Consider the following 23,782-nt stretch of genomic DNA (forward strand, 5'->3'; position numbering starts at 1 on the left):
GTTATACAACTGTCGGAGCTGCTCTTAAGTAACCATTGACAGTAGGTGATGAGGTGTGTGTGTGTGTGTATGCTTATGATCTAACATTGAAAAGAAACACTACATTTCATCAGCAATCAACCGCTTATTATACAAAGCTCTGACGAAGGCTGGGAGGGTGACATGCAAGCTTCAATAAACAAGTGATACCGGCAAGTGCAGTGTGCGAGTTTAACTTTTTCCTGATCTAATATTTCCCACTCAACAGCGAAAAGTATGGTTCCCATTCTGAATGTTAGAACCTTCACTTTTGATGTTGTAACTTACGGCGCAGTGGGGATGCTTGTCTCTTCCAGAGTCCTCTGCAGACTTTTCCCCGGAGGACTCCGACTCTGACCGTTTGAGTTTCTACCGATTCGACATCTCCCGCCTCCTCAAACATGGTGCTTCTCTACTGGGTTCTGCCGGCGCTGAGTTTGAGGTCCAGGATGACAAGTCTGGTATACATCTGCTTTTAAAAAAAACCTCTTAACTTGTCCTACGAACACCTGTGCTCAGTAATAAGAGGCTCCTAATAGGTTTGTGTGTCTGTTATCAAGTTAAAGGAATGTTATGGGAGAATCTAGTATGTGACCACATTACTAGGCTGTCTTCGTGCTCTTTTGTGAAACCTCACTGGGCAAGCCACCATAGCCTCGGAGAACAGGGTTTGGGGGGGTCTCATAAAATCAATTTAATTCATACATGATATCAAATTGATTAATATAAATGGCATTTTAAATACTATTAACATGGACCGTCAAGCTATTTCATTCTCGATTTTTAAGGACACTTGGGCTATCAGAAATAAATAGTTATAATCTTTTTATATGGCTTTAGCACAGAATGTCAAATCAGGTAATGCCAAATTTCAGTCTGAAGGACGTATGTTTTGGTGTGACGGAAAGTCTTAGGCATTCAACGCGAGAACTCATTTTCGTACTAATTTCTTTCATTGCAAAGTTCTGCACCAAACGTCTTAGTTAATGTAAAATTGCGCGACTAAGATCTCTTTGGCAAAAACGTCAACTCCAAGAAATCTGTCATTCAATTATCTTAGCTGAATTCTGACTATTTTGAGGAAGTACACTGCTCAAACAAATAAAGGGAACACTAACAAACACAATGTAACTCCAAGTCAATCACACTTCTGTGAAATCAAACTGTCCACTTAGGAAGCAACACTGATTGACAATTTTCACATGCTGTTGTGCAAATGGAATAGACAACAGGTGGAAATTTTAGGCAATTAGCAAGACACCCCCAATAAAGGAGTGGTTCTGCAGGTGGTGACCACAGACCACTTCTCAGTTCCTATGCTTCCTGGCTGTTTTGGTCACTTTTGAATGCTGGTGGTGCTTTCACTCTAGTGGTAGCATGAGACTGAGTCTACAACCCACACAAGTGGCTCAGGTAGTGCAGCTCATCCAGGATGGCACATCAATGCGAGCTGTGGCAAGGTTTGCTGTGTCTGTCAGCGTAGTGTCCAGAGCATGGAGGCGCTACCAGGAGACAGGCCAGTACATCAGGAGACGTGGAGGAGGCCGTAGGAGGGCAACAACCCAGCAGCAGGACCGCTACCTCTGCCTTTCTGCAACGAGGGGCAGGAGGAGCACTGCCAGAGCCCTGCAAAATGACCTCCAGCAGGCCACAAATGTGCATGTGTCTGCTCAAACGGTCAGAAACAGACTCCCTGAGGGTGGTATGAGGGCCCGACGTCCACAGGTGGGGGTTGTGCTTGCAGCCCAACACCGTGCAGGACGTTTGGCATTTGCCAGAGAACACCAAGATTGGCAAATTCGCCACTGGCGCCCTGTGCTCTTCACAGATGAAAGCAGGTTCACACTGAGCAGATGTGACAGACGTGATAGTCTGGAGACGCCGTGGAGAACGTTGCTGCCTGCAACATCCTCCAGCATGACCGGTTTGGCGGTGGGTCAGTCATGGTGTGGGGTGGTATTTCTTTGGGGGGGCTGCACAGCCCTCCATGTGCTCGCCAGAGGTAGCCTGACTACCATTAGGTACCGAGATGAGATCCTCAGACCCCTTGTGAGACCATATGCTGGTGCGGTTGGCCCTGGGTTCCTCCTAATGCAAGACAATTCTAGACATCATGTGGCTGGAGTGTCAGCAGTTCCTGCAAGAGGAAGGCATTGATGCTATGGACTGGCCTGCCCGTTCCTCAGACCTGAATCCAATTGAGCACATCTGGGACATCATGTCTCGCTCCATCCACCAACGCCACGTTGTACCACAGACTGTCCAGGAGTTGGCGGATGCTTTAGTCCAGGTCTGGGAGGAGATCCCTCGGGAGACCATCCGCCACCTCATCAGGAGCATGCCTAGGCATTGTAGGGAGGTCATACAGGCACGTGGAGGTCACACACACTACTGAGCCTCATTTTGACTTGTTTTAAGGACATTACATCAAAGTTGGATCAGCCTGTAGTGTGGTTTTCCACTTTAATTTTGAGTGTGACTCCAAATCCAGACCTCCATGGGTTGATGCATTTGATTTCCATTGATAATTTGTGATTTTGTTGTCAGCACATTCAACTATGTAAAGAAAAAAGTATTTAATAAGAATATTTAATTCATTCAGATCTAGGATGTGTTATTTTAGTGTTCCCTTTATTTTTTTGAGCAGTGTATATACTGGCTACGGCTTCTCAAAGTGGACAAACAGAACTATTGCTGCTTTTTTTTCTCTAGGTTTTCAAGTGAAGGTATTTTAAGAGAATGCGAGGACACGTTCGCTAGCCGAACTTAAGCATGCTGACACCTTAATGTCTTTCTCCAGCCATGTAGGCGGGTGGCCAATTTGCAGGGTTCTGCAGTGCAAGCTTTGCATTTGCAAATAAAAATAAAGTCAAGTATGCGCACATGTACGAGTTGTGATTTATAGCAGAAATGCTGAATTAGCTGTTCAAACTATTTTTGCCATTTTTGTTCCATAACTGCGAATCGCACAAAGAAATACATCTCGGGCAGCAACACTGCCTGGCCTGGGGTGCTTTGTGCACTGTGCTTACATTCATTTTAAGGTGCTGCGCACCGGCATAGATGTTTGTCTAATTTCCTCAAGTCTACAAAGTGAAACTTTGTGTTTCTTGGCTAGTTGTTTTGTTGAAGTCTTGTTTTTCAATGTTAGTTTGAGTCTGCTTCAACTGATGCCGACTAAATATTGTCTACTACTAGTCAGATCTAAAATCTCCCACTCCACACTTAACACGACTTGAGTGGCCCTGTTACTTTTAACCTCCCACCCTTTAAAGTGTCAGCTGAACATTTTTTTGGCTCATCTGACTTTTCTTTTTTTGGGGGGTCACAAATGAAATTCAACAATAATCTATAACATTACTTCTTACTAAATCTAAGTGGCTGGTAGATTTTTTTCCATTTACCACGGCTGGTGGACCAAGACGTTTGTTTGCTCGGGACACAAGCTCTTTGTATGATCTTCTGTGAGAACATTTTATTATAGCCTTATGTTCAGATCTGTCACTCTGCCTTCTAAAGAGTCCTGCACAGCTTGTCATAGATGGAAACAGATGTCACGTGTTCCAGAGTCTTCGCGTTCAGGCATGGGGTCATAGTCGCTGATAGCTCCAACTGTTCAAAAGCTAGAGCCAAATTTGTAGGGAAACCATTTCGATATGCGCTAGAAACCACTGTTACCGGTCTGTTTTGCTCCGGCCGCTATCCAATGTTACTTCATAGACCAGTGGTTACATGAGTAAGTGGCGAGTTCAGCTGAGAAAATCATTAATTCAGATTGTAGCGAGCTGCCAATGAAGTTACCGAGAGACTTGTCTCGAGATGCGCAATGACTATGCCGGCTGTTGGGTCTTTATTTGTTGCATCTGCATTCTGAATCTCACTCGCAGTGCTCGACCCTTGGTGTCAGTGACCACAGTTCAGAGCATGGCTGAGTCCCAAATGGCACCATACACTCTCGTCCCTATAAAGGCACTATTTTTGAACCAAGGCCCATATTATTTTCCTTTAGACTATTGGATCAGTATGCTTGTTTTCTTTTCCATGACAACGTTATGATCCATGTGACTCGTTTTGAATACAATTTTAATTCAAATGTCTCCAACCTTTTTTTTTGTCCTCTCTCAACTTCATAGTAATGACTTACCTTGGCTGTGCTTCCCCCAGCATCCTGTAGTCATTACTCTGACTGTATTTCATCTGGTCAAGATGTTTTGGGACAGCTCATGTTTTAGTGCTTTGCTACACTAGTCCAGAGTGACTTTCATGGCTCTCTTTGATGTTTTGTGCCTGCAGCCTGTGAAAGTACAGTTTACCTGAACTCTGCTGTGAATCAACAGCCTGATCTGTAGTTCACTTCCCTACTTATTTCCCGTAACCATAAACATAGAGAATGAAGCCTATATTCATACCCTAAGGCAGAGATGGGCAACTGGTGGCAAGCTGCCCCCTTTTTTGAAGGCCCTTCGATCAATCGTGGTCTCAACTTTCTGTTGCGTTAGAATAGTAGACTACACCAGGTGCAATTTCAAAACGTGGTTGTGCATCAGCAGTTTCTCTAAAGCCAGTCACTGATAGTCAGCTAAAAACAATTTGAAATCGCTTAGTTTGTTTAATGGTCAGCTATCATATTAGAAACTACAAATGTATTTCTCCCCCATGGAAAAAATTTGTAGAATTTATACACTTCTTTTGGGGGTGCCAGACCTGCCAGACCTGCGCGCAACTGCGGTCCTTCATGTGCACGTTAGTCCCATACTAAAATGCACATTCAATGGAGGTTCTGCATTGAGGAAAAAATTATTTCTCCAGGACTAAAGGCTTAATCTGTGTTCAGGAAACTAGCCATGTGTCCGTGTATTCTCTACATACACTTGTTTATCCATAGTTGGTATCTTCTACAAGCTTCATACCCCATCTCTTTGCTCAACCCATACCAGGTGAAGTGGACCCTAAGGAGCGTCTCACCCGCCAGAGGAAGCTGCTGCAGAGGAAGCTGGGACTGGACATAGGTGCCGCAATCGGCATGGACACGATGGAGCTGTTCAATGATGAGGACCTGGACACCCAGTACATCACGCCCAGTGGCCCTAAGGCCCAGGGACAGGGAGGGACGGGCTCTGGACCCTGCTCCAGCTCCCACAACCACGTGGTGAGTCAGTCACACTACCTCCATTTCCAACTCTCCTTTAGGCTGTTATTGAGTCGGTAATTCCGTTCAATTTTGAACAGCATCCTACGAAGCTTAACACAGGGTTGTGTTCATTAGGCCATGCTACGAAAAATCTAGAACATTTTACAACAAAAAACAAATGTGTGTTTCTTATTGGATAAGTCCAGGTAATCCCTCCCATTTCAAAGCCTACTGAACTCCACCCAGGTAGCATCAAGTGCAGGCTACTATCCTTTCTAGGTCTGGGTTCATCTGGTCACAACAGTGGCAGACGGTGCGAGTCTGGGCTTAGAAGCTTGGTTCTTCTTTCAGCACCTCAACTTTGCCAGGTATTTTGGACCCTTCAGTCAACCTGGCTGCGTACCCAAACTTGGACTGAGGCATGCTGTAACTTGTCCAACCATGATTGGGATGTCTGGTAAGAAGACCTTGGAGTAGGTCCTGACAGTCTGAGCCAAAACATGTTATTTGAAAACGTTACTAGCTGTCATCCTTGCTTCCGCTGTCCTTGTTTCCTTAATGCCTCTCAAAGCTCATTGGAGGAGAGGTTAAAGGTCCCTCAGAAAATTGAGGAAGGCCTTGCGGAAAAGAGGACGGAGGAAGCAAGGACTTGACAGCTAGTAACGTTTTCAGACGCGGCTAAGTCTGGGGGAGGGGAAACTCAGATAAATTGCAGAAAGCAAGCCTTCTTTCATTGACATCTTTCCATCTGAGTTGGAGTGCAGGAAACCTAGGGGTGGTGCGAAGTGTCATAACTATTTATGGGTCTATCCTAATGATCAACTAGACCAGATGCAAAGCCAAGATGGCAGAGTTCCTGGTCCACCCCACTTATCTGACCTGCCCTATTCAGCAGGTGCCGTCTTCACTTTAGGATGTGAAGAAAACATCACATTATGCTCCCTGTCTGAGGAACAGTCTCTGGTCAGAGAAATGAATGACTCCCATCTTACTTTGTCTGAAAAATAAGTGGGCAATTGTTTTGTCCCATCACTAGAGACTAATGTTCAATTGGAGTTGTTCCATTTTCAGCCCATGCAGGCGGCAGAGATAATAGACTCAGAGTTTCGACCTGGCATGAGCAACCGACAGAAGAACAAGGCTAAGAGGATGGCCAAGCTAGTGGCCAAGCAGCGATCCAAAGACATGGATCCCAACGAGAGAAGGTATGTCCTATTCCTTCCAAAGCTTTTTAGACCGGGTTGTGTTCATTAGGCACCAAACTGAACAAACATTTTTGAAACTGAGTGGAAGGTGTAAATGAGCATTTCTTATTGGACAAGTACAGATGGCTATGTTTGCTCTAATGAACATAACCCAGGTCTTTGGTTTTCATTGGCATTGTGTAATGTAGGAGATGGGTCTTTCTGAATTGGTTGACCTGAGTTTATTGATCTGTGATTTGATTTCCATTCTTATTTCTGTAGTAATGACAGTTTTGATGGGGAGCCCGAGGAGAAGCGAAGGAAAACTACCAACGTAGTCATCGATCAACCGGCAATGGAGCATAAAGTCTTAATCGATAATGTTCCAGACAACTCCAGCCACTTAGAAGAGGTAAGAAATGGGTCACCAACAATAAAGCTCTGTATTCTTGATAAATCAAAGTAAACCATTTTACACCGAACTTGAGAATCCATTGACTAGGCGTCTGGAGAAACAGACGGTATAGTTGAACTCTTAAAAAAAACGTTGAACAGTTCTAATTCATCTTGTGCTTTATTTCCAGACCCAGGAGTGGCCCCTAGAGAGCTTCTGTGAGGAGCTCTGTAACGACCTCTTCAACCCCTCATGGGAGGTAATGATTTTCCCAAGTCCTAGCAGACCTGTTCACGTCATCTGTAATCCTACAGCTCCTTATGTAGTTGTCCTATAAGGATCCATTGTATAACACATAACAGGCAGCATATACTCTGATCTGTGAAGCTACTAGTGCTCTGGTTGTGTGTCCAGATTCGTCACGGTGCAGGCACAGGCCTCAGGGAGATCCTCAAGTCTCAAGGTGCTGGAGGAGGGAAGCTGGTGGAATGCACTGCAGAACAGGTACTGTATCTGACTCCTCTGTACTAGGCCCCCCGGGTGCACGGTTTCAAGTTTTACCCTAGCACTACACAGTGGATTGAAATAATCGAAGCTTGATAATGAGTTGGTTATTTGAATCGGCTGTGTCCGGCGGCGGGGGCAGGACCGAGTTTGGGGGAATCCCTGCTCTATGCAACCTCCAAACATGAATAGTTCAGTTTACCTCTAATAGATGGCTGACCTTTGACCTTTCCCAGATGGCGCTGCAGCACCAGGAGTGGCTGGAGGATGTGGTTATCAGGCTGCTCTGTGTCTTTGCTCTGGACCGTTTTGGAGACTTTGTCTCTGATGAGGTGTGTCTTGTAGCATACAATGCTATTGAGTGGGATGGCAGAATTACATTTAATGTTATTTACGCCCTCTGGGGTCATGTTGGAAAATTCCAACAATTTTCTAAAATGCCATTGTACAGAATTTTGCTACCCTACTTACGGGCGCTTATGAGTCGGGCGTTGCTGTATGTCTAACATGCCGTCGCTCTCTCCTTTCTGTTCAGGTGGTGGCTCCGGTCAGAGAGACTTGTGCCCAGACACTGGGCGTGGCCTTGCGCCACATGAATGACAGCGGCGTTGCCATGACTGTAGACATCTTGCTGAAGCTGCTGACGGAGGACCAGTGGGAGGTCCGGCACGGAGGTCTTCTGGGCATCAAGTATGCCCTGGCAGTCCGAAAGGTACCATTAACCACCTGCTCCTGTCCTGTTTGCTTGCATCTGATTCCCACTATGCATGATGTGTGTGTGATCCACTAAGTCAGTAAAACAAGTGTTTTCTACATGTATAGACAGGACTCAATGTCTTTCTATAACTTTTTCTCTCGTTCTTTTCTTTTGCCCCCCCTATCTCTTTTTCCCACTCAGGACCTGATCTCCGCTATGCTTCCGCGGGTGCTCCCTGCCATCACAGAGGGGCTGCAGGACCTGGATGATGACGTCAGAGCGGTGGCAGCCGCAGCCCTCATCCCTGTGGTGGACGGCTTTGTACAGCTACTCCCCAACAAGGTCAGACGAGAGCATTTCACCACGGGCCCTCTCCACGTCTGGTCACCTGATCTGCCCTTTAGCCTTTCTCCAACCTCAAACCTTGTCCTATCCATCTTATGGCTTGCCTTCTTGGCGTTGTGCATGTTAGCAGTTGTTGATGTTCTTCAATAACAGACCTCAAAGCAAATCAGGGGGAGGAAAATGGGTTTATTCAAAGATGACAAATCATCCTGGGTGGTAGATGTTCATGCTCCCCTGTCCTCAGTGATTCTCTCCACAGAACAGAGACAGGATGTAGTTTTATAACCTTGCCCGAGCCTGTGGTTGACCAATTAGAATTCCTTGCAATAAAACTGGGCCAATGGCCAAATGGCAGGTATCCTATTTTCAGAAGACACATTCCTCCCATTGCTCATTAATTCCATACGACAGAAGAAACACTATTTCCACTGATCGTTATTACTATTTTACTTTTCTTCCTTTGTGTTGTGTATTTATCTTCAAAATATTCTTCCATGTACTACTTCATGGCGCAGTAGGGTTGTGTTCAGTAAGCACCGTATGGCTAAATGGGCTTTTCCAGTAAATGCTGATTAGAGAATGCAAAGGAAAACATGAACACAACCCAGGTAGTTCATTTGCAGAATAAAACAAATCCCAGTACCGCACTAACTGTAGCATTTTTCTACGTTGTGTAAATCCTGACATCCGTTTCTTCTTTGTGTTGCTCAGGTCCCGTTCATAGTGAACACCCTGTGGGATGCTCTCCTGGAGCTGGATGACCTGACTGCCTCCACCAACAGCATCATGACCCTACTGTCCTCGCTGCTCACCTACCCCCAGGTCCGACAGTGCAGGTGAGTGTCTCCTACCCTTTTTTTCTTTTCTGTACGGATATAACCTCTTCTCCCACTTCATCTCGAAGGGGAATTCCAATGAAGATCTATACTTCACAAGGCAATTGTTCTTTAAAACTACTACTGTTAGAGTAACATTTTGAAGTCTATGGCGTTTTGATATGGCTGTGCAACGTTCTCACCAGTGATTCCTAATTTATATTTTTGGCTTTTTATTTAAGAGCATGACAGTGTAGAAAGTTGTAAATGTTTTCTGGGGGTCATAGTACATGCCAATTCACACTAGATGTTTCGGAGGACAACTTGTGTAAGGGTTAACAGGCCCAACAATTTTATATTTTGTCCCCTCCAGCATGCAGCAGTCCCTAACGGTCCTTGTCCCTCGGGTCTGGCCATTCCTTAGACACACCATATCATCAGTCAGACGGGCCGCATTAGAGACCCTCTTTACCTTACTGTCCAAAGCCGACCAGGTGGGTTTGTAAGGGAAAGATGCCAATAGAGCCTTATGCACTAGTCTAGATCTGAGAGGATTGGATCGGTGTAAGCAATAAGGTAATAGCGCCCCCCCCCCCCCCCCCCCAATAGGCTAGGTGAAAGTTTCACCATATTGCTTATACCAATCAAATCCTCTCAGATTTCAACAAGTAGGAGTCCATTTGACATTGGGCCAGTGAAATGAAATGCAAAACTATGACTTCAACTGTTTATACAATTTGGCTGATTTCATCACTGAAGTCTGTTTTGTGGCGTTGCAGAGCTGCGCACTATGGCTGAACCAGGTCCTGCAAGACATGCTCCGACACATCTTCCAGTCTTGCATCCTGGAGAGCAATCAGGAGATCCTGGACCTCATCCAAAAGGTTTGTCACACACACTCTATCCAGGAGGTCATATATCCTGGCTGATGTTTTTAATAAGCGCATGTCTGGTAGGTGTGGACAGAGCTGCTGCGCCAGGCCCCTCAGCAGTACGTGGTGGCAGCCAGCTGTCCCTGGATGGGCGCCTGGCTCTGCCTGATGATGCAAGCCTCTCACATCCCCATAGACATCAACATGCTGCTGGAAGTCAAGGCTCGCTGCAAGGTGAGAGGGTGGTGACTCCGTTAGGACTGACCGTTACATCAGTTACAGGTTGTGGTCTTCTCAATTGTCCTTGTGCTAATGTTACACAGGGCTTCTTTATGGGATAGGTTTATGTGTTTTCCTCTGGTATGATCCAGTTGTCTTAAGGTCAGGCTCATTAGGCCACTAACATTTTTGCCAAATGTTTTACGGAAAATAAATGTTTCTTATTGGACAACCTCGGATGGTACTAGTCTGTTCCGGACAGTTATTTTCTGTTTCTTGCCTACTGAACACTTCCCAGGCTTTGACGCATGTGTTCTCCGATGTGATTTGGCAGGAGAAGGCTGGCGGTAAGCCTCGCCAGGGAGCCTTGGTTCAGGTGAAGGAGACTGTTCAGGAGTATATCGCTGGGGCGGAAACTGTGACCGAGGACCCAATTACGAGAGACTATGTGGTGACACGGGCTCGCCTCATGGCCGCAAAGTTAGTCCCTCTCTTTCTATAATTCTGCATCTAATTTTGATCCCGTGCAATATTGAAGACTAAAACTAATGTTAGTATTGGGACCGTTGTTGGATCCTGAGAGACTAAGATTTAAAAACCCAATGCAGGACTGTATGGTTTCTGCAGCCAGATGCTACTCTGGTTGGACTGTTCGTTAGGCAAGAGCAGCTCTGCATCTGGCATTGTTGGTCTCCAGGCTTCTTAAGCCTTGTTCACACTGCAGGCCTTAATGCTCAAATCATTTAAAAACATTTTTTAAAATATGTTAATGGAATATGCAAAAAAAATAGGATTTCTGTTTCTTCCAATGTGAACAAGGTTTTAGTGCCTGGAGTCCTGGTATGGTGATAAAAATATTTCACAGATTCCAGCATTGTTCTCCTCATTTAACAAACCAGTATGCAAACTTGTGTTCTCTTGACAAAAGACAGGGGGAAAAAAAGAAACACGATTGTGGAATTGCGACAAATCCATTTACAACATTTGCACTAAGTTACTATGAATGCCTAACAATTAATTTTTCTATTCAGACTGTTGGGGGCCTTGTGTCGGTGTATGTGCGACCCGCAGGTCAACTCCTCCTCACAGGACATCCGACCGGCTGAGTCGCTGGGCCAGCTGCTCCTCTTCCACCTCAACTCCAAGTCTGCCCTGCAGCGCATCGCTGTGGCCCTGGTCCTCTGTGAGTGGGCTGCTGTGCAGAAGGTAAAACCTGAGTCTGTTTTTGTAATTGTTCTGTTTGGATAGGAGTTGACCATAATGCTGTCAGGATTTATTTCAGAGGCTTTTATGGCTGGGATTCAAACAAACTCGTATAAACTTCCCGTGTAGGGCGATTTAGTCATTTCTGCTTGAGCCAACATCTCAAGGTGTGTAAAGTTGAATTCGGAAGTTTACATACACTTAGGTTGGAGTCATTAAAATTAGTTTTTCAACCACTCCACAAATGTCTTAACAAACTATAGTTTTGGCAAGTCATTTAGGACATCCACTTTGTGCATGACACAAGTAATTTTTCCAACAATTGTTTATAGTTGACTGCTTTTAAACGGCTTGGAAAATTTAAAAAAATGTCATAGCTTTAGAAGCTTCTGATAGGCTAATTGACATCATTTGAGTTAATTGGAGGTGTACCTGTGGATGCATTTCAAGGCCTACCTTCAAACTCAGTGCCTCTTTGCTTGACATCATGGGAAAATCAAAAGAAATCAGCCAAGACCTCAGAAATAAATTGTAGACCTCCACGTCTGGTTCACCCTTGGGAGCAATTTCCAAAAGCCTGAATGTACCATGTTCATCTGTACAAACAATAGTATGCAAGTATAAACACCATGGGACCACTCAGCCATCATACCGCTCAGCAAGGAGACGCGTTCTGTCTCCTCGAGATGAACGTACCTTGGTGCGAAAAGTGCAAATCAATCCCAGAACAGCAAAGGACCTTGAAGATGCCGGAAGAAACCGGTACAAAAGTATCAATATCCACAGTAAAACGAGTCCTAAATCAACATAACCTGAAAGGCCACTCGGCAAGGAAGAAGGCACTGTTCCAAAACCGCCATTAAAAAAAGCCAGACTACGGTTTGCAACTGCACATGGGGACAAAGATGGTACTTTTTGGAGAAATGTCCTCTGGTCTGATGAAACATAAATAGAACTGTTTGGCCATAATAACCACTGTTATGTTTGGAGGAAAAGGGGGATGCTTGCAAGCCGAAGAACACCATACCAACCGTGAAGCACAGGGGTGGCAGCATCATGTTGTGGGGGTGCTTTGCTGCAGGAGGGACTGGTGCACTTCACAAAATAGATGGCATCATGGGGGAGAAAAATTGTGTATATATTGAAGCAACATCTCAAGACATCAGTCAGGAAGTTAAAGCTTGGTCGCAAATGGGTCTTCCAAATGGACAATGGCCCCAAGCATACTTCCAAATTGTGGCAAAATGGCTTAAGGACAACAGTCGAGGTATTGGAGTGGCCATCACAAAGCCCTGACCTCAATCCTATAGGAAAGTTGTGGGCAGAACTGAAAGTGTGTGCGATCAAGGAGGCCTACAAACCTGACTCGGTTACCCCAGCTCTGTCAAGAGGAATGGGCCAAAATTCACCCAACGTATTGTGGGTAGCTTGTGGAAGGCTACCTGAAACGTTTGACCCAAGTTAAACAATGTAATGGCAATGCTGCCAAATACTAAGTATGTAAACGTCTGATCCACTGGGAATGTGGTGAAATAAAATCTGAAATAAATCACTCCTATTATTCTGACACTTCACATTCTTAAGTGGTGATTCTAACTGACCTAAGACTGGGCATTTTTGTGAAACTGAGTTTAAATATTTTTGGCTAAGGTGTATGTTAACTTCCGACTTCAACTGTATCTATCCATCCGTATATCCGCAAACTGTTTCATTGAATCCTGGCCGACGTAAAATTACACCTAGTCTCCCCCCACTTCTCTCCTCAGGAGTGTCAGGTGGTGTCAGCCTTGGTCCAGCCTCGCCTCTTAGCCATCCTGTCAGAGCAGCTGTACTACGACGAGATCGCCATTCCCTTCACACGCATGCAGAACGAGTGTAAGCAGCTCATCTCCCTGCTGGCCGACGCTCAGATCGACGTGCACGACCGCCTCAACTGCAGTGTTTTCACCATCGACCAGGCCAGCGAACTGGTGAGAATACTCTATAAAATAATGGTGTGTGTGATGAAGCCTTTTTGTGGGGGAAAACTAATTCGGAGTGGCTGGGCCTGGCTCCCCAGTGGCTGCACCCCCAGCCCAGTCATGTGAAATCGATTAAATGTATTTCAATTGACTGATTTTCCTTATGAACTATAAGTCAGTAAAATCTGTGTTGCGTTATATATTTTTGTAAAGTATACATTTCGATTCCAGACATTCTCTCAGCACATTCAAAATGTATGGGGTAAGATTTTCTTTAGGAATCTAGTAGACTAAAAGTAAGTTTTCAACAATATAAATAGGAACGTACAGATCAAGTGTCTTTACTTAAGTACTTTACACCACTGTCTAAATTCATACAGTTTCTTCACTGTGTACAGCTTGCTAATCACTGAAATTAAAGGTATGGATGTCCTTTGGGTGGTGGACTACTCTTGATACACACGGGAAACGTGTGTGTGTGTTGCAGTTCTTGACTCGCTTGGCACTTACTTTCATACCCCTTTTTAAAAAGCTATTTAAAAATATATATATATAAAAAAAATAGTCTTGCTCTGAATGGCACACATACACAATCCATGTCTCGATGCTTAAATCATTCTTTAACTGGTCTCCCCTTCGTCTACGCTGATTGAAGTAGATTTAACATGTGACATCAATAAGGGATCATAGCATTCATCTGGTCAGTCTCATGGAAAGAGCAGGTGTTCCTAGTGTTTTGTACACTCAATTTATCCTGTGGCGGGGGCAAACATAAGCTCTGCACATGGATGAATTAAGAACGTCTCAGCACCGCAGAACAGACCGTTCCCTGCGGCATACGTGGCTGGAAGCCTAGGCCGTGTCTTCCTCACCGCTCGCATAATTTTGAATTCTCAACACCAGCTCCTGGGTTTGTAAAAATGTTATCTTGATTTTGAAACGTTTTCCGACCTGCAGTATAGTTCTGAACTGCGGGACGACCCACGGGTAAAAATGCTTTCATATCATCCGTCAGCTGGTTTTTGTGCAGGTCAACCGCCGGGAACCGTGGGTATCCGACCCAATGCAGAACTCTACGGTTCAGTTGAAGCTCAGTGGGGATAACTTATTATATTGGACAGAACTGCGGCACCTTGTGCTCTCTTTTAGCAAAGTTGACAATGACACTATTTAGATTGAGAGGAGCACTCTGTATTAGGTTACTTTAGTGCTTTGTGGGACATGTTCGCTTGTCTGGTTAGAAGGCCATGGCCCTGTGCCTGTCTGCCACGGAGTCATAAGGGTGTGATGACGCCATGTTAGAGAGACAGATGGCAGTGTGATAATATTGATTCTTGTCTGGTCCTTTCTCACTATCACTGTTCCTGTTCTACTGGTTGGGAGCAAAAACAAACCTAGCCTAGGAGAAGGTTGCTGCTAATCCTAAAGGTATGGACAGACCAGTAGGTTTGTCGAGCGTCTGGCGTAATTTGCAATCCAAGTACAAACAGATTCTACATGTTGTAACGACTCGCTAGGCGCGGCTGGTAGGATGGCAACAATGACAGAAGTCCGAAACACGCGGGAGTATAACCTATAGTTATATTAACTCTTTAATAATAACTAGTTGGTCTGCTTACCAGCTTCAATTGTCGTCCGGTCACTACTTCCTGTGGAGAACACAATGTCCAGGGCTTCAAACAAATATCTGTAGAGATCAGCCTCCGGCGTCCAGCTAGGAGCTCTCCCGTGCTGAACTAAAGCGGAACCCTAAATTTCCCAGGTGCGTTGCAGCCTAACAAGGCTGAGTGGCCTCCGGTGTGGGCGTAGCCCTGCAGCCTAGCTTGCTGCAGCCTGCGTGGCTGACGCTCCAACCAGTGGCTTTCCCCGCCCACCGGCGGGCGGGTTGTCTCTATAACGCACCACGTGAACAAATGGCAAACGGCCCCCTACTGTACAGACCGACAATCGATCTGGCATTTTTTGTTTTTTTACCATTTTTCGTGAAGCGTACTCCCATGTTTCTACCACATTGGTTACAGTGAATTCGTGAAGTATTCAGACCCCTTGTCTTTCCACATTTTTTACATTACAGCCTTATTATAAAATGTATGTACATTTTTTATATTTTTTATAATATTGCTCATAAATCTACTCTACCCATAATGACAAGGCAAAAACAGTGCTTTAGAAATGTTTGCAAATATGTAGGACTGGGCAATTATTTTCCATGGAGGGCCACATTAGAATATTTTTTTGCCATCGCAGGCCAGAATCATATTACAGGATTATACATGTACAGTGGGGCAAAAAAGTATTTAGTCAGCCACCAATTGTGCAAGTTCTCCCACTTAAAAAGATGAGAGGCCTGTAATTTATCATAGGTACACTTCAACTATGACAGACAAAATGAGATTTTTTTTTTTTAAACAGAAAATCACATTGTAGGATTTTTAATTTATTTGCAAATTATGGTGGAAAATAAGTATTTGGTCACCTACAATACAAGCAAGATTTCTGGCTCTCACAGACCTGTAACTTTAAGAGGCTCCTCTGTCCTCCACTCGTTACCTGTATTAATGGCACCTGTTTGAACTTGTTATCAGTATAAAAGACACCTGTCCACAACCTCAAACAGGCACACTCCAAACTCCACTATGGCCAAGACCAAAGAGCTGTCAAAGGACACCAGAAACAAAATTGTAGACCTGCACCAGGCTGGGAAGACTGAATCTGCAATAGGTAAGCAGCTTGGTTTGAAGAAATCAACTGTGGGAGCAGTTATTAGGAAATGGAAGACATACAAGACCACTGATAATCTCCCTCGATCTGGGGCTCAGCGCAAGATCTCACCCCGTGGAGTCAAAATGATCACAAGAACGGTGAGCAAAAATCCCAGAACCACACGGGGGGACCTAGTGAATGACCTGCAGAGAGCTGGGACCAAAGTAACAAAGCCTACCATCAGTAACACACTACGCCGCCAGGGACTCAAATCCTGCAGTGCCAGACGTGTCCCCCTGCTTAAGCCAGTACATGTCCAGGCCCGTCTGAAGTTTGCTAGAGAGCAATTGGATGATCCAGAAGAAGTTTGGGAGAATGTCAGATGAAACCAAAATATAACTTTTAGGTAAACTCAACTCGTCGTGTTTGGAGGACTAAGAATGCTGAGTTGCATCCAAAGAACACCATACCTACTGTGAAGCATGGGGGTGGAAACATCATGCTTTGGGGCTGTTTTTCTGCAAAGTGACCAGGACGACTGATCCGTGTAAAGGAAAGAATAAATGGGCCCATGTATCGTGAGATTTTGAGTGAGAACCTTCTTCCATCAGCAAGGGCATTGAAGATGAAACGTGGCTGGGTCTTTCAGCATGACAATGATCCCAAACACACCGCCCGGGCAACGAAGGAGTGGCTTCGTAAGAAGCATTTCAAGGTCCTGGAGTGGCCTAGCCAGTCCAGATCTCAACCCCATAGAAAATCTTTTGAGGGAGTTGAAAGTCCGTGTTGCCCAGCAACAGCCCCAAAACATCACTGCTCTAGAGGAGATCTGCATGGAGGAATGGGCCAAAATACCAGCAACAGTGTGTGAAAACCTTGTCAAGACTTACAGAAAAGTTTGACCTCTGTCATTGCCAACAAAGGGTATATAACAAAGTATTGAGAAACCTTTGTTATTGACCAAATACTTATTTTCCACCATAATTTGCAAATAAATAAATAAAAAATCCTACAATGTGATTTTTCTGGATTTGTTTTCTCATTTTGTTTGTCATAGTTGAAGTGTACCTAAATGATGAAAATTACAGGCCTCATCTTTTTAAGTGGGGGAACTTGCACAATTGGTGGCTGACTAAATACTTTTTTGCCCCACTGTATGACTGACCGATATCTACTGTAAATCACATCCAGATATTCTACGTTTTTAACATGCACAGAAATAAACCCCATCCATGTTCTCCTTTTGGTAGGTATTTTCATTATAAAAATGCAATGAACACAGAGGGAAAAATACACTGCGTTCAGCACCTCTGACAGAACTTGTTATCGTGTATGCACAAAAACACGAGAGCTCAACATTACATTTATACTACTCAATCAGTGTGAGGAGTGAAGTCTTTGTTGGGAATTGACTAGAGCAGTGAAGTCGGGTATAGTTTCTGATGTCACTATGCGCAGGATTTCTGAGAGGTGAGTCCGTAGTAAATGATCAGTGCCTTAAGTCCGTAGTAAATGATCAGTGCCTTATTTCATCACTGAAAATGTATGTCCATATACATAGGTTGACCCAAACAGTACAAACATCTTCTGATTGAAAGTTTTGTTCATCAAGATGCATAGAACCTCATCAGTGACATTGTTTTGAATTGTTCTCCAATCAGAGTCCGATTGAAGATAAGCTCAAGTTGCAGGTCAGTGGGAGCATTATCCACATTGAAGGTGAAAGGAGAGGAAACCAACTGCATGTCATTTTCTAACACTTTGAAATCCTCAGTGCCGAGAACTCACCGTTTGCTCAAAGCACGCAGTAGCAATTGAATACTTCTCCCGCTGGTCATCTGATAGGAAACAGACTAGTAGTGTCAGAAGGTGGGTGAGATTGTTGGCTTCTACTTGGCGGGTCAGGAGGAGTAATTTTCTTGTGGCTTTGACAAGGCTGTACATCTGATGTGCAATAAAGCCCTTTCCTTGTGGTTTGGAATTCAGTTCATTCATGAGGCCAAGATGTCCACGGTGAAGGCAAAATCAGCCAACCATTCTTTATCTTGCAGTTGCGGGAAATCCACATTTTCCTTTCATTTGCAAAAACTCACAATCTCAGACTTCAGGTCCCACACCCTTTTTAAGCACCTTCCCCAATCTCACGTTTGTGTAGTAGGGGAGATCTGCGGAACCCAACTGTCTCGTCCAGCTTTAGACTGTATCCACAACATGGCTCATTTTCAGAACACATTTACAGAGCACCTAATGAATAATGCAACAACTGTACAGTGTCACGTCACTGCTTTAATCCAGGGCCAAGGATAAATAGGTGAAATCCTTTACCTTGTCTTTCAACTGTGCCATATTCTTTGCAATGTCCTCAACACACCGTGTCACTGTTCATCTTGACAGGGGAAACATTTTCAAACCGCTGTTTTCTTGTCGGGGCAGAGTCAAAAGTTCTTTAATGAATTTGCCCTCAGCGACTGGCTTGCTATGTTTAGCAATTTTGTGGGACAGTACATAGCTAGCCCTCGCAATTCTGTTTGCTGAATGCAGTTTTGTGGAAAGTCCTTGCTGCTTTTGCAACTGTTTCGATGCACTTGCCCTCTGCTCTGAAGACATTTTTCCTATTTTTCTTCATGCTTTGTCTGGACAAGTTGTAGTCTTTCAAGACATGGATGCTCTCTGCACACAGCTTTCACTGATACCTAAAATATTTCGATGTCTACTCTTGCTGGAACACCCTACTACGTTCATTGGCTATCCTTTTTTCTTGAACTCATTTTTGCTCAACTGTCAGTCACTCTCTTGTCCTCGTGCAGTTATTTATACGTGCCTTCAACCGCATGTGGGACATTTATTTTGGAGTTATCATTACACAAAGGCAAGTATTCATTGGGCTTTTAATTTGAATAACATACTTTTTTCAAAACTTGACTCGCAAATTCTTCATGTGATCTGAGCACGATTCCGCAGGTTGTGTAACCAATCACATTTCCCAAAGTATTCAGACCCTTTACTCTACTTTGACGCAGCAATTCCAGCCTCTCGTCTTGGGTATGACACTACAAGCTTAGCACACCTGTATTTGGGGAGTTTCTCCCATTCTTCTCTGCAGATCTTCTTAAGCTCTATCGGGTTGGATGGGCAGTGTCGCTGCACAGCTATATTCAGGTCTCTCGGGAGATGTTAGATCAGGTTCATGTCCGGGCTCTGGCTGGGCCACTCAAGGACATTCAGAGACTTGTCCCGAAGCCACTTCTACATTGTCTTGGCTTAATGCTTAGGGAGGTTGTCCTGTTGGAAGGTGAACTTTCGCCCCAGTCTGAGGTCCCTGAGCAGGTTTTCATCAAGTATCTTTGCCTCGATCGTGACTAGTCTCCCAGTCTGCTGCTGCTGAAAAACCATCCCCACAGCATGATTCTGCCACCACCACGATTCACCGTAGGGATGGTGCCAGGATTCCTCAAGGCGTGACATTTGGAACTTCAGGCCAAAGCGTTCAATCTTGGTTTAATCAGACCAGAGAATCTTGTTTCTCATGGTCTGATTAGTCTTTGGGTGCGTTTTGGCAAACTTCAAGCGGGCTGTCGTATGCCTTTTTACTGAGGAGTGGCTTCCGTCTGGCCACTCTACCATAAAGGCCTGATTGGTGGAGGGCTGCAGAGCTATTCTTCTGGAAGGTTCTCCCATGGTCAGTGACCATCCGGTTCTTGGTCACCTCCCTGACCAAGGCCCTTCTCCCCCTATTGCTAAGTTTGACCGGGCGGCCAGCTCTTGGACGAGTCTTGGTGGTTCCTAACTTCTTCCATTTAAGAATGGAGGCATGTGTTCTTGGGGACCTCCAATGCTGCAGATATATATTTTTTTTGGTACCATTCCCCAGAGCTGTGTCTTGACACACTTCTGTCTCGAGCTCTACCGACAATTCCTTTGACCGCATGGCTTGGTATTTGCTCTGATATGCACTGTGTCACGAACCGGCTCAAAGCCCGTAACAAAGGGAGACAACGTGGAGATAAGGAGTAGCAAAATATATATTTATTAACTAAAGCAACTAAGGAAAATATACAATGGTGTGTGTAATCAGTAATCAGTAGTGTGAGTGTTTTGCATGCATGAATGTGATAATGCAGGGTGTTGAAAGGTGCCAAAGCAAACAAACAAAAGGCCACCAAGAACCACAACACAATCTACAAAGGTGTCTGCATGGAGAGAGTCTCCCCCATGAATGTGGAAGAGGTCTATTTATCCTGGGAGACACCTGGCCCAGGTGTTTCCCATGTAGCTGACGACCCTCCCAACTCCGCCCACCGACATCCTAATAAGGAAACAAGAACAAAGACAGAATACGGCAGACAGAGTGGGAGGGTCGTCACAACTGTCAATTGTGGGACCCTTTTTATATAGACAGGCGTGTACTTTTCCAAATCCTGTCCAATCAATTGAATTTCCACAAGTGGACACCAAGTTGTAGAAACATCTCAAGGATGATCGAAACAGGATGCACCTGAGCTCAATTTTGAGTCTTATAGCAAATGGCCTGAATACTTATGTAAAGGTATTTGTTTTATTTATAATACATTTGCACAAATACACCTGTTTCCGCTTTGTCATTGTGCGTAGATTGAGGGAAAGTAATTTAATCCATTTTGGAATAAGGCTGTAATGTAAGTGGGAAAAGGAAGGTGTTTAAGTACTTTCCGACTGCACAAAGTCTATTGCTTCACTGGCCACATTCTCAATACAGATTAAATGTAGCATCAAAGTTGGACTCTGGAGTCAGTACATTTTCCTATCTATTTTTGTTCTTGAAATATTGTTGTAAGGAGATTCATTTTATTTGCCTCAGTCTGTCCATTCTCTATCAGACTTCATCAGTTCCATTTCCCCCTGGGGCGGCAGGGTAGCCTAGTGGTTAGAGCATTGGACTAGTAACCGAAAGGTTTCAAGTTCAAACCCCCAAGCTGACAAGGTACAAATCTGTCATTCTGCCCCTGAACAGGCAGTTAACCCACTGTTCCTAGGCCGTCATTGAAAATAAGAATTTGTTAACTGACTTGCCTAGTAAAATAAAGGTAAAAAAAAAAAACAGGATTCTAAATAAAATAGAACTATAGACCCTATTGAGGTTAATAGAGGCTAAACTCTATTTTATAGAACGATGACTAACCCATGACTGTTATTACTCTTCTCCATCCTCTGCTCTTCCCCCTATAGGTGACCACCATCTTCACCGAGTCCACCGTGGGTCTGAACATTAAGTCCAAACAGTTTCAGCCACTGGATGGCAAGCGTCAGCAGGCCCAGTCCACGGTGGGCGAGACCAGTGTGGAGTGGCAGCAGCTGCACCTGCGAGTCCACATGTTCACCGCCTGCGCCGTGGTCAACTTGCAGGTAGGGATGAGTGTGTCGACACATGTCATCAATACTGCTGATACCTGGCAACATCAAATTTTATTTGTCACATATACATGCTTGTGCTTCTAGTTCCGACAATGCAGTAATAACCAACGAGTAATCTAACCAAACAATTTCACAACTACCTTATATATACACACACACAAGTGTAAAGGGATGAAGAATATGTATATATGAATGAGTGCTGATACAGAACGGCATAGGCAAGATGCATTAGATGGTATGAGCAATACCGTATGCATTAAACTAAGATCAGGGTTTCCGAACATTTGACCATGCAGCATTTTCAATTTACTCTACTTTTTTAAGACATTTTCCGGATCCATATGCATTGGTTGTGCAACCTGATTAGGGCTTCCACCCACAGTGCTCCGAATGCCAGAAGTCCCATTTAGTTAACGGTTATTCCTCTTAACAGAACATGCAATAGTGTCATTTTTGAGCAATTCTGATGAGCAATTTGAAGATGTTAGAATACGTAAGCATTGAGTCCATAAGGCTAGGGGATAAATAAACCCATTCATTCCCAATAGGACACTACAGCAGAAATCATGATTTGGCCACAGGATCATTAGCTTTTTGTTTTAAATCGCGTAGTCTAGTCAGAAGGGCGCGCAACGAAAAATGCATTCAATTACAGCTCTAAAATCAATCAAGGATAGTGTGGTTGCTACACATCCAGCTGGCTATCCTTTTTAGTCAGGCAGACTGATAGACCAGAGCGCGCAGAAAATACCACAGATTATTGTTGCGTTGCGACTGTCCTTGCAAAGCAGAGACCCAGCCGTGTGTGTGTGTGTAGCAATATTTAAAATACAAACACGCCGAAAGTCTGGAAAGCGGAATGGTTCCCAATTTTCTTTATTATAAAAATGTTCAACTTGAGTGAAAAGTACCCTGTCTTATTGAGCCCAGCGAAGAGCATAGGCCATAGACTGGCCAATAATTTCCTCCAGGTTAGATGGCTGTCATTTGTATTGATTTCTCTTTTTGTAGGCGACCCTGTTTTTTTTATTATTGTTTGGTATTAAAAGATTCTGGCACTGTCTCCAGTCAAATAACATTTTTGTAGAATTGCATGAAATGTGTTTATGAAAGGCCAATATTTTCCTTTGCAATAGCCTGCCTACTCTGCCACTACACACGGCATTGAACAGTTTTTTTGTATTCGCCTAAATTGTCTCTTGCATAAGTCTGCAAATGCGGGGATGCATGGAATGCTTTATTATAATGGTGAAAATTTGCTTCCCTAAACTTGAAACCCACATGCCGTTCGTTATACCTGTCCGCATTTACTTTTCCACAGCCAACAAGCTGAGTAACACATAGTAAACTCACTAGCCTAACCCCCCATACAGTTGGCGCCAACCGACATGGAAGCTCTGCTTCCAGATCCTAAGCAACTTTGCAGTATTTTTTTGTTTTGTTATTACATACAGCTGGAAATAATTTCTGTATATCAGAGCGATGGTAACTCACCCGCATTACGACCAGGAATACGACTTTCCTGAACTGAATCCTTTGTTCATAACCCCCCCCAGGGCAATTGAACATATCCCAGAGGCTGCGGGGAAGAGATATTCGGAGTGGACTTCAAGTCTGACTCAGGAGGCGGGCACACCATCCACCACTTCCGAGTATATTACTCGCTAATGTTCAGTCTCTGGACAATAAAATAGACTAGGTCAGGGCTGGATCTCCTTCCAGAGAGACATCAGGGACTTTTGTTTCACGGATATACAGTCCCTGTCCATACAGTGAGCTGGGGTCTCCGTTTATCGCGCAGACAGGAATAAAAAAAAAACTCTCCGGGAAGAAAAGGCAGGAGTGTATGATTCATAATTAACTACTCATGGTGTGATTGTGTTAACATACAGAAACTCAAGTCTTTTGTTCACCCGACCTAGAATACCTCCCAATCAAATGCCAACCGTATTACCTCCCAAGATAATTTTCTTTGGTTGTAGTCACAGCCGCGTACATTCCCCCTCAAGCCGATACCACGACGGCCCTCAAGGAGCTGCACTGGACTTTATGCAAACTGTAAACCACATCCTGAGGCCGCATTTATTGTAGCTGGGGATTTTAACAAAGCAGATTTGAGGAAAATGCTACCAAAGTTCTATCAACACATTGAATGTAGTACTCGCTAAGGAAAAACACTAAATCCCTACTATTCACCTTTTTGAGATGCCTACAAGGCCCTCCCCTAACCTCCCTTTGGCAAATCAGATCAACGCCATTTTGCTCCTCCCGTCCTATAGGCATAAACTCAAACAGGAAGTACACGTGCCAAGGTCTATGCAATGCTGGGTCTGACCAATCGGAAA

General features: G+C 44.4%; 1 protein-coding gene across 2 annotated transcripts in view; it reads left to right on the forward strand.

The window, feature by feature from the left end:
• Positions 1 to 23,782, forward strand: part of btaf1 (BTAF1 RNA polymerase II, B-TFIID transcription factor-associated) — a 67,021-nt gene that overhangs the window by 3,362 nt on the left and 39,877 nt on the right. For both annotated transcript variants that reach the window (XM_065012863.1, XM_029640897.2), the window contains 17 exons: positions 336 to 479; positions 4,956 to 5,167; positions 6,221 to 6,354; positions 6,616 to 6,745; positions 6,918 to 6,986; positions 7,142 to 7,231; positions 7,468 to 7,563; positions 7,767 to 7,943; positions 8,130 to 8,270; positions 8,985 to 9,109; positions 9,462 to 9,582; positions 9,868 to 9,972; positions 10,045 to 10,194; positions 10,514 to 10,659; positions 11,211 to 11,385; positions 13,149 to 13,352; positions 21,252 to 21,428. In XM_065012863.1, coding sequence (XP_064868935.1) covers positions 336 to 479; positions 4,956 to 5,167; positions 6,221 to 6,354; positions 6,616 to 6,745; positions 6,918 to 6,986; positions 7,142 to 7,231; positions 7,468 to 7,563; positions 7,767 to 7,943; positions 8,130 to 8,270; positions 8,985 to 9,109; positions 9,462 to 9,582; positions 9,868 to 9,972; positions 10,045 to 10,194; positions 10,514 to 10,659; positions 11,211 to 11,385; positions 13,149 to 13,352; positions 21,252 to 21,428 — 2,396 coding nt within the window. The remainder of the gene's footprint in view (positions 1 to 335; positions 480 to 4,955; positions 5,168 to 6,220; positions 6,355 to 6,615; positions 6,746 to 6,917; positions 6,987 to 7,141; positions 7,232 to 7,467; positions 7,564 to 7,766; positions 7,944 to 8,129; positions 8,271 to 8,984; positions 9,110 to 9,461; positions 9,583 to 9,867; positions 9,973 to 10,044; positions 10,195 to 10,513; positions 10,660 to 11,210; positions 11,386 to 13,148; positions 13,353 to 21,251; positions 21,429 to 23,782) is intronic.

This window comes from Oncorhynchus nerka, linkage group LG28 (genome assembly GCF_034236695.1).
Source record: "Oncorhynchus nerka isolate Pitt River linkage group LG28, Oner_Uvic_2.0, whole genome shotgun sequence".
NCBI lineage: Eukaryota > Metazoa > Chordata > Actinopteri > Salmoniformes > Salmonidae > Oncorhynchus > Oncorhynchus nerka.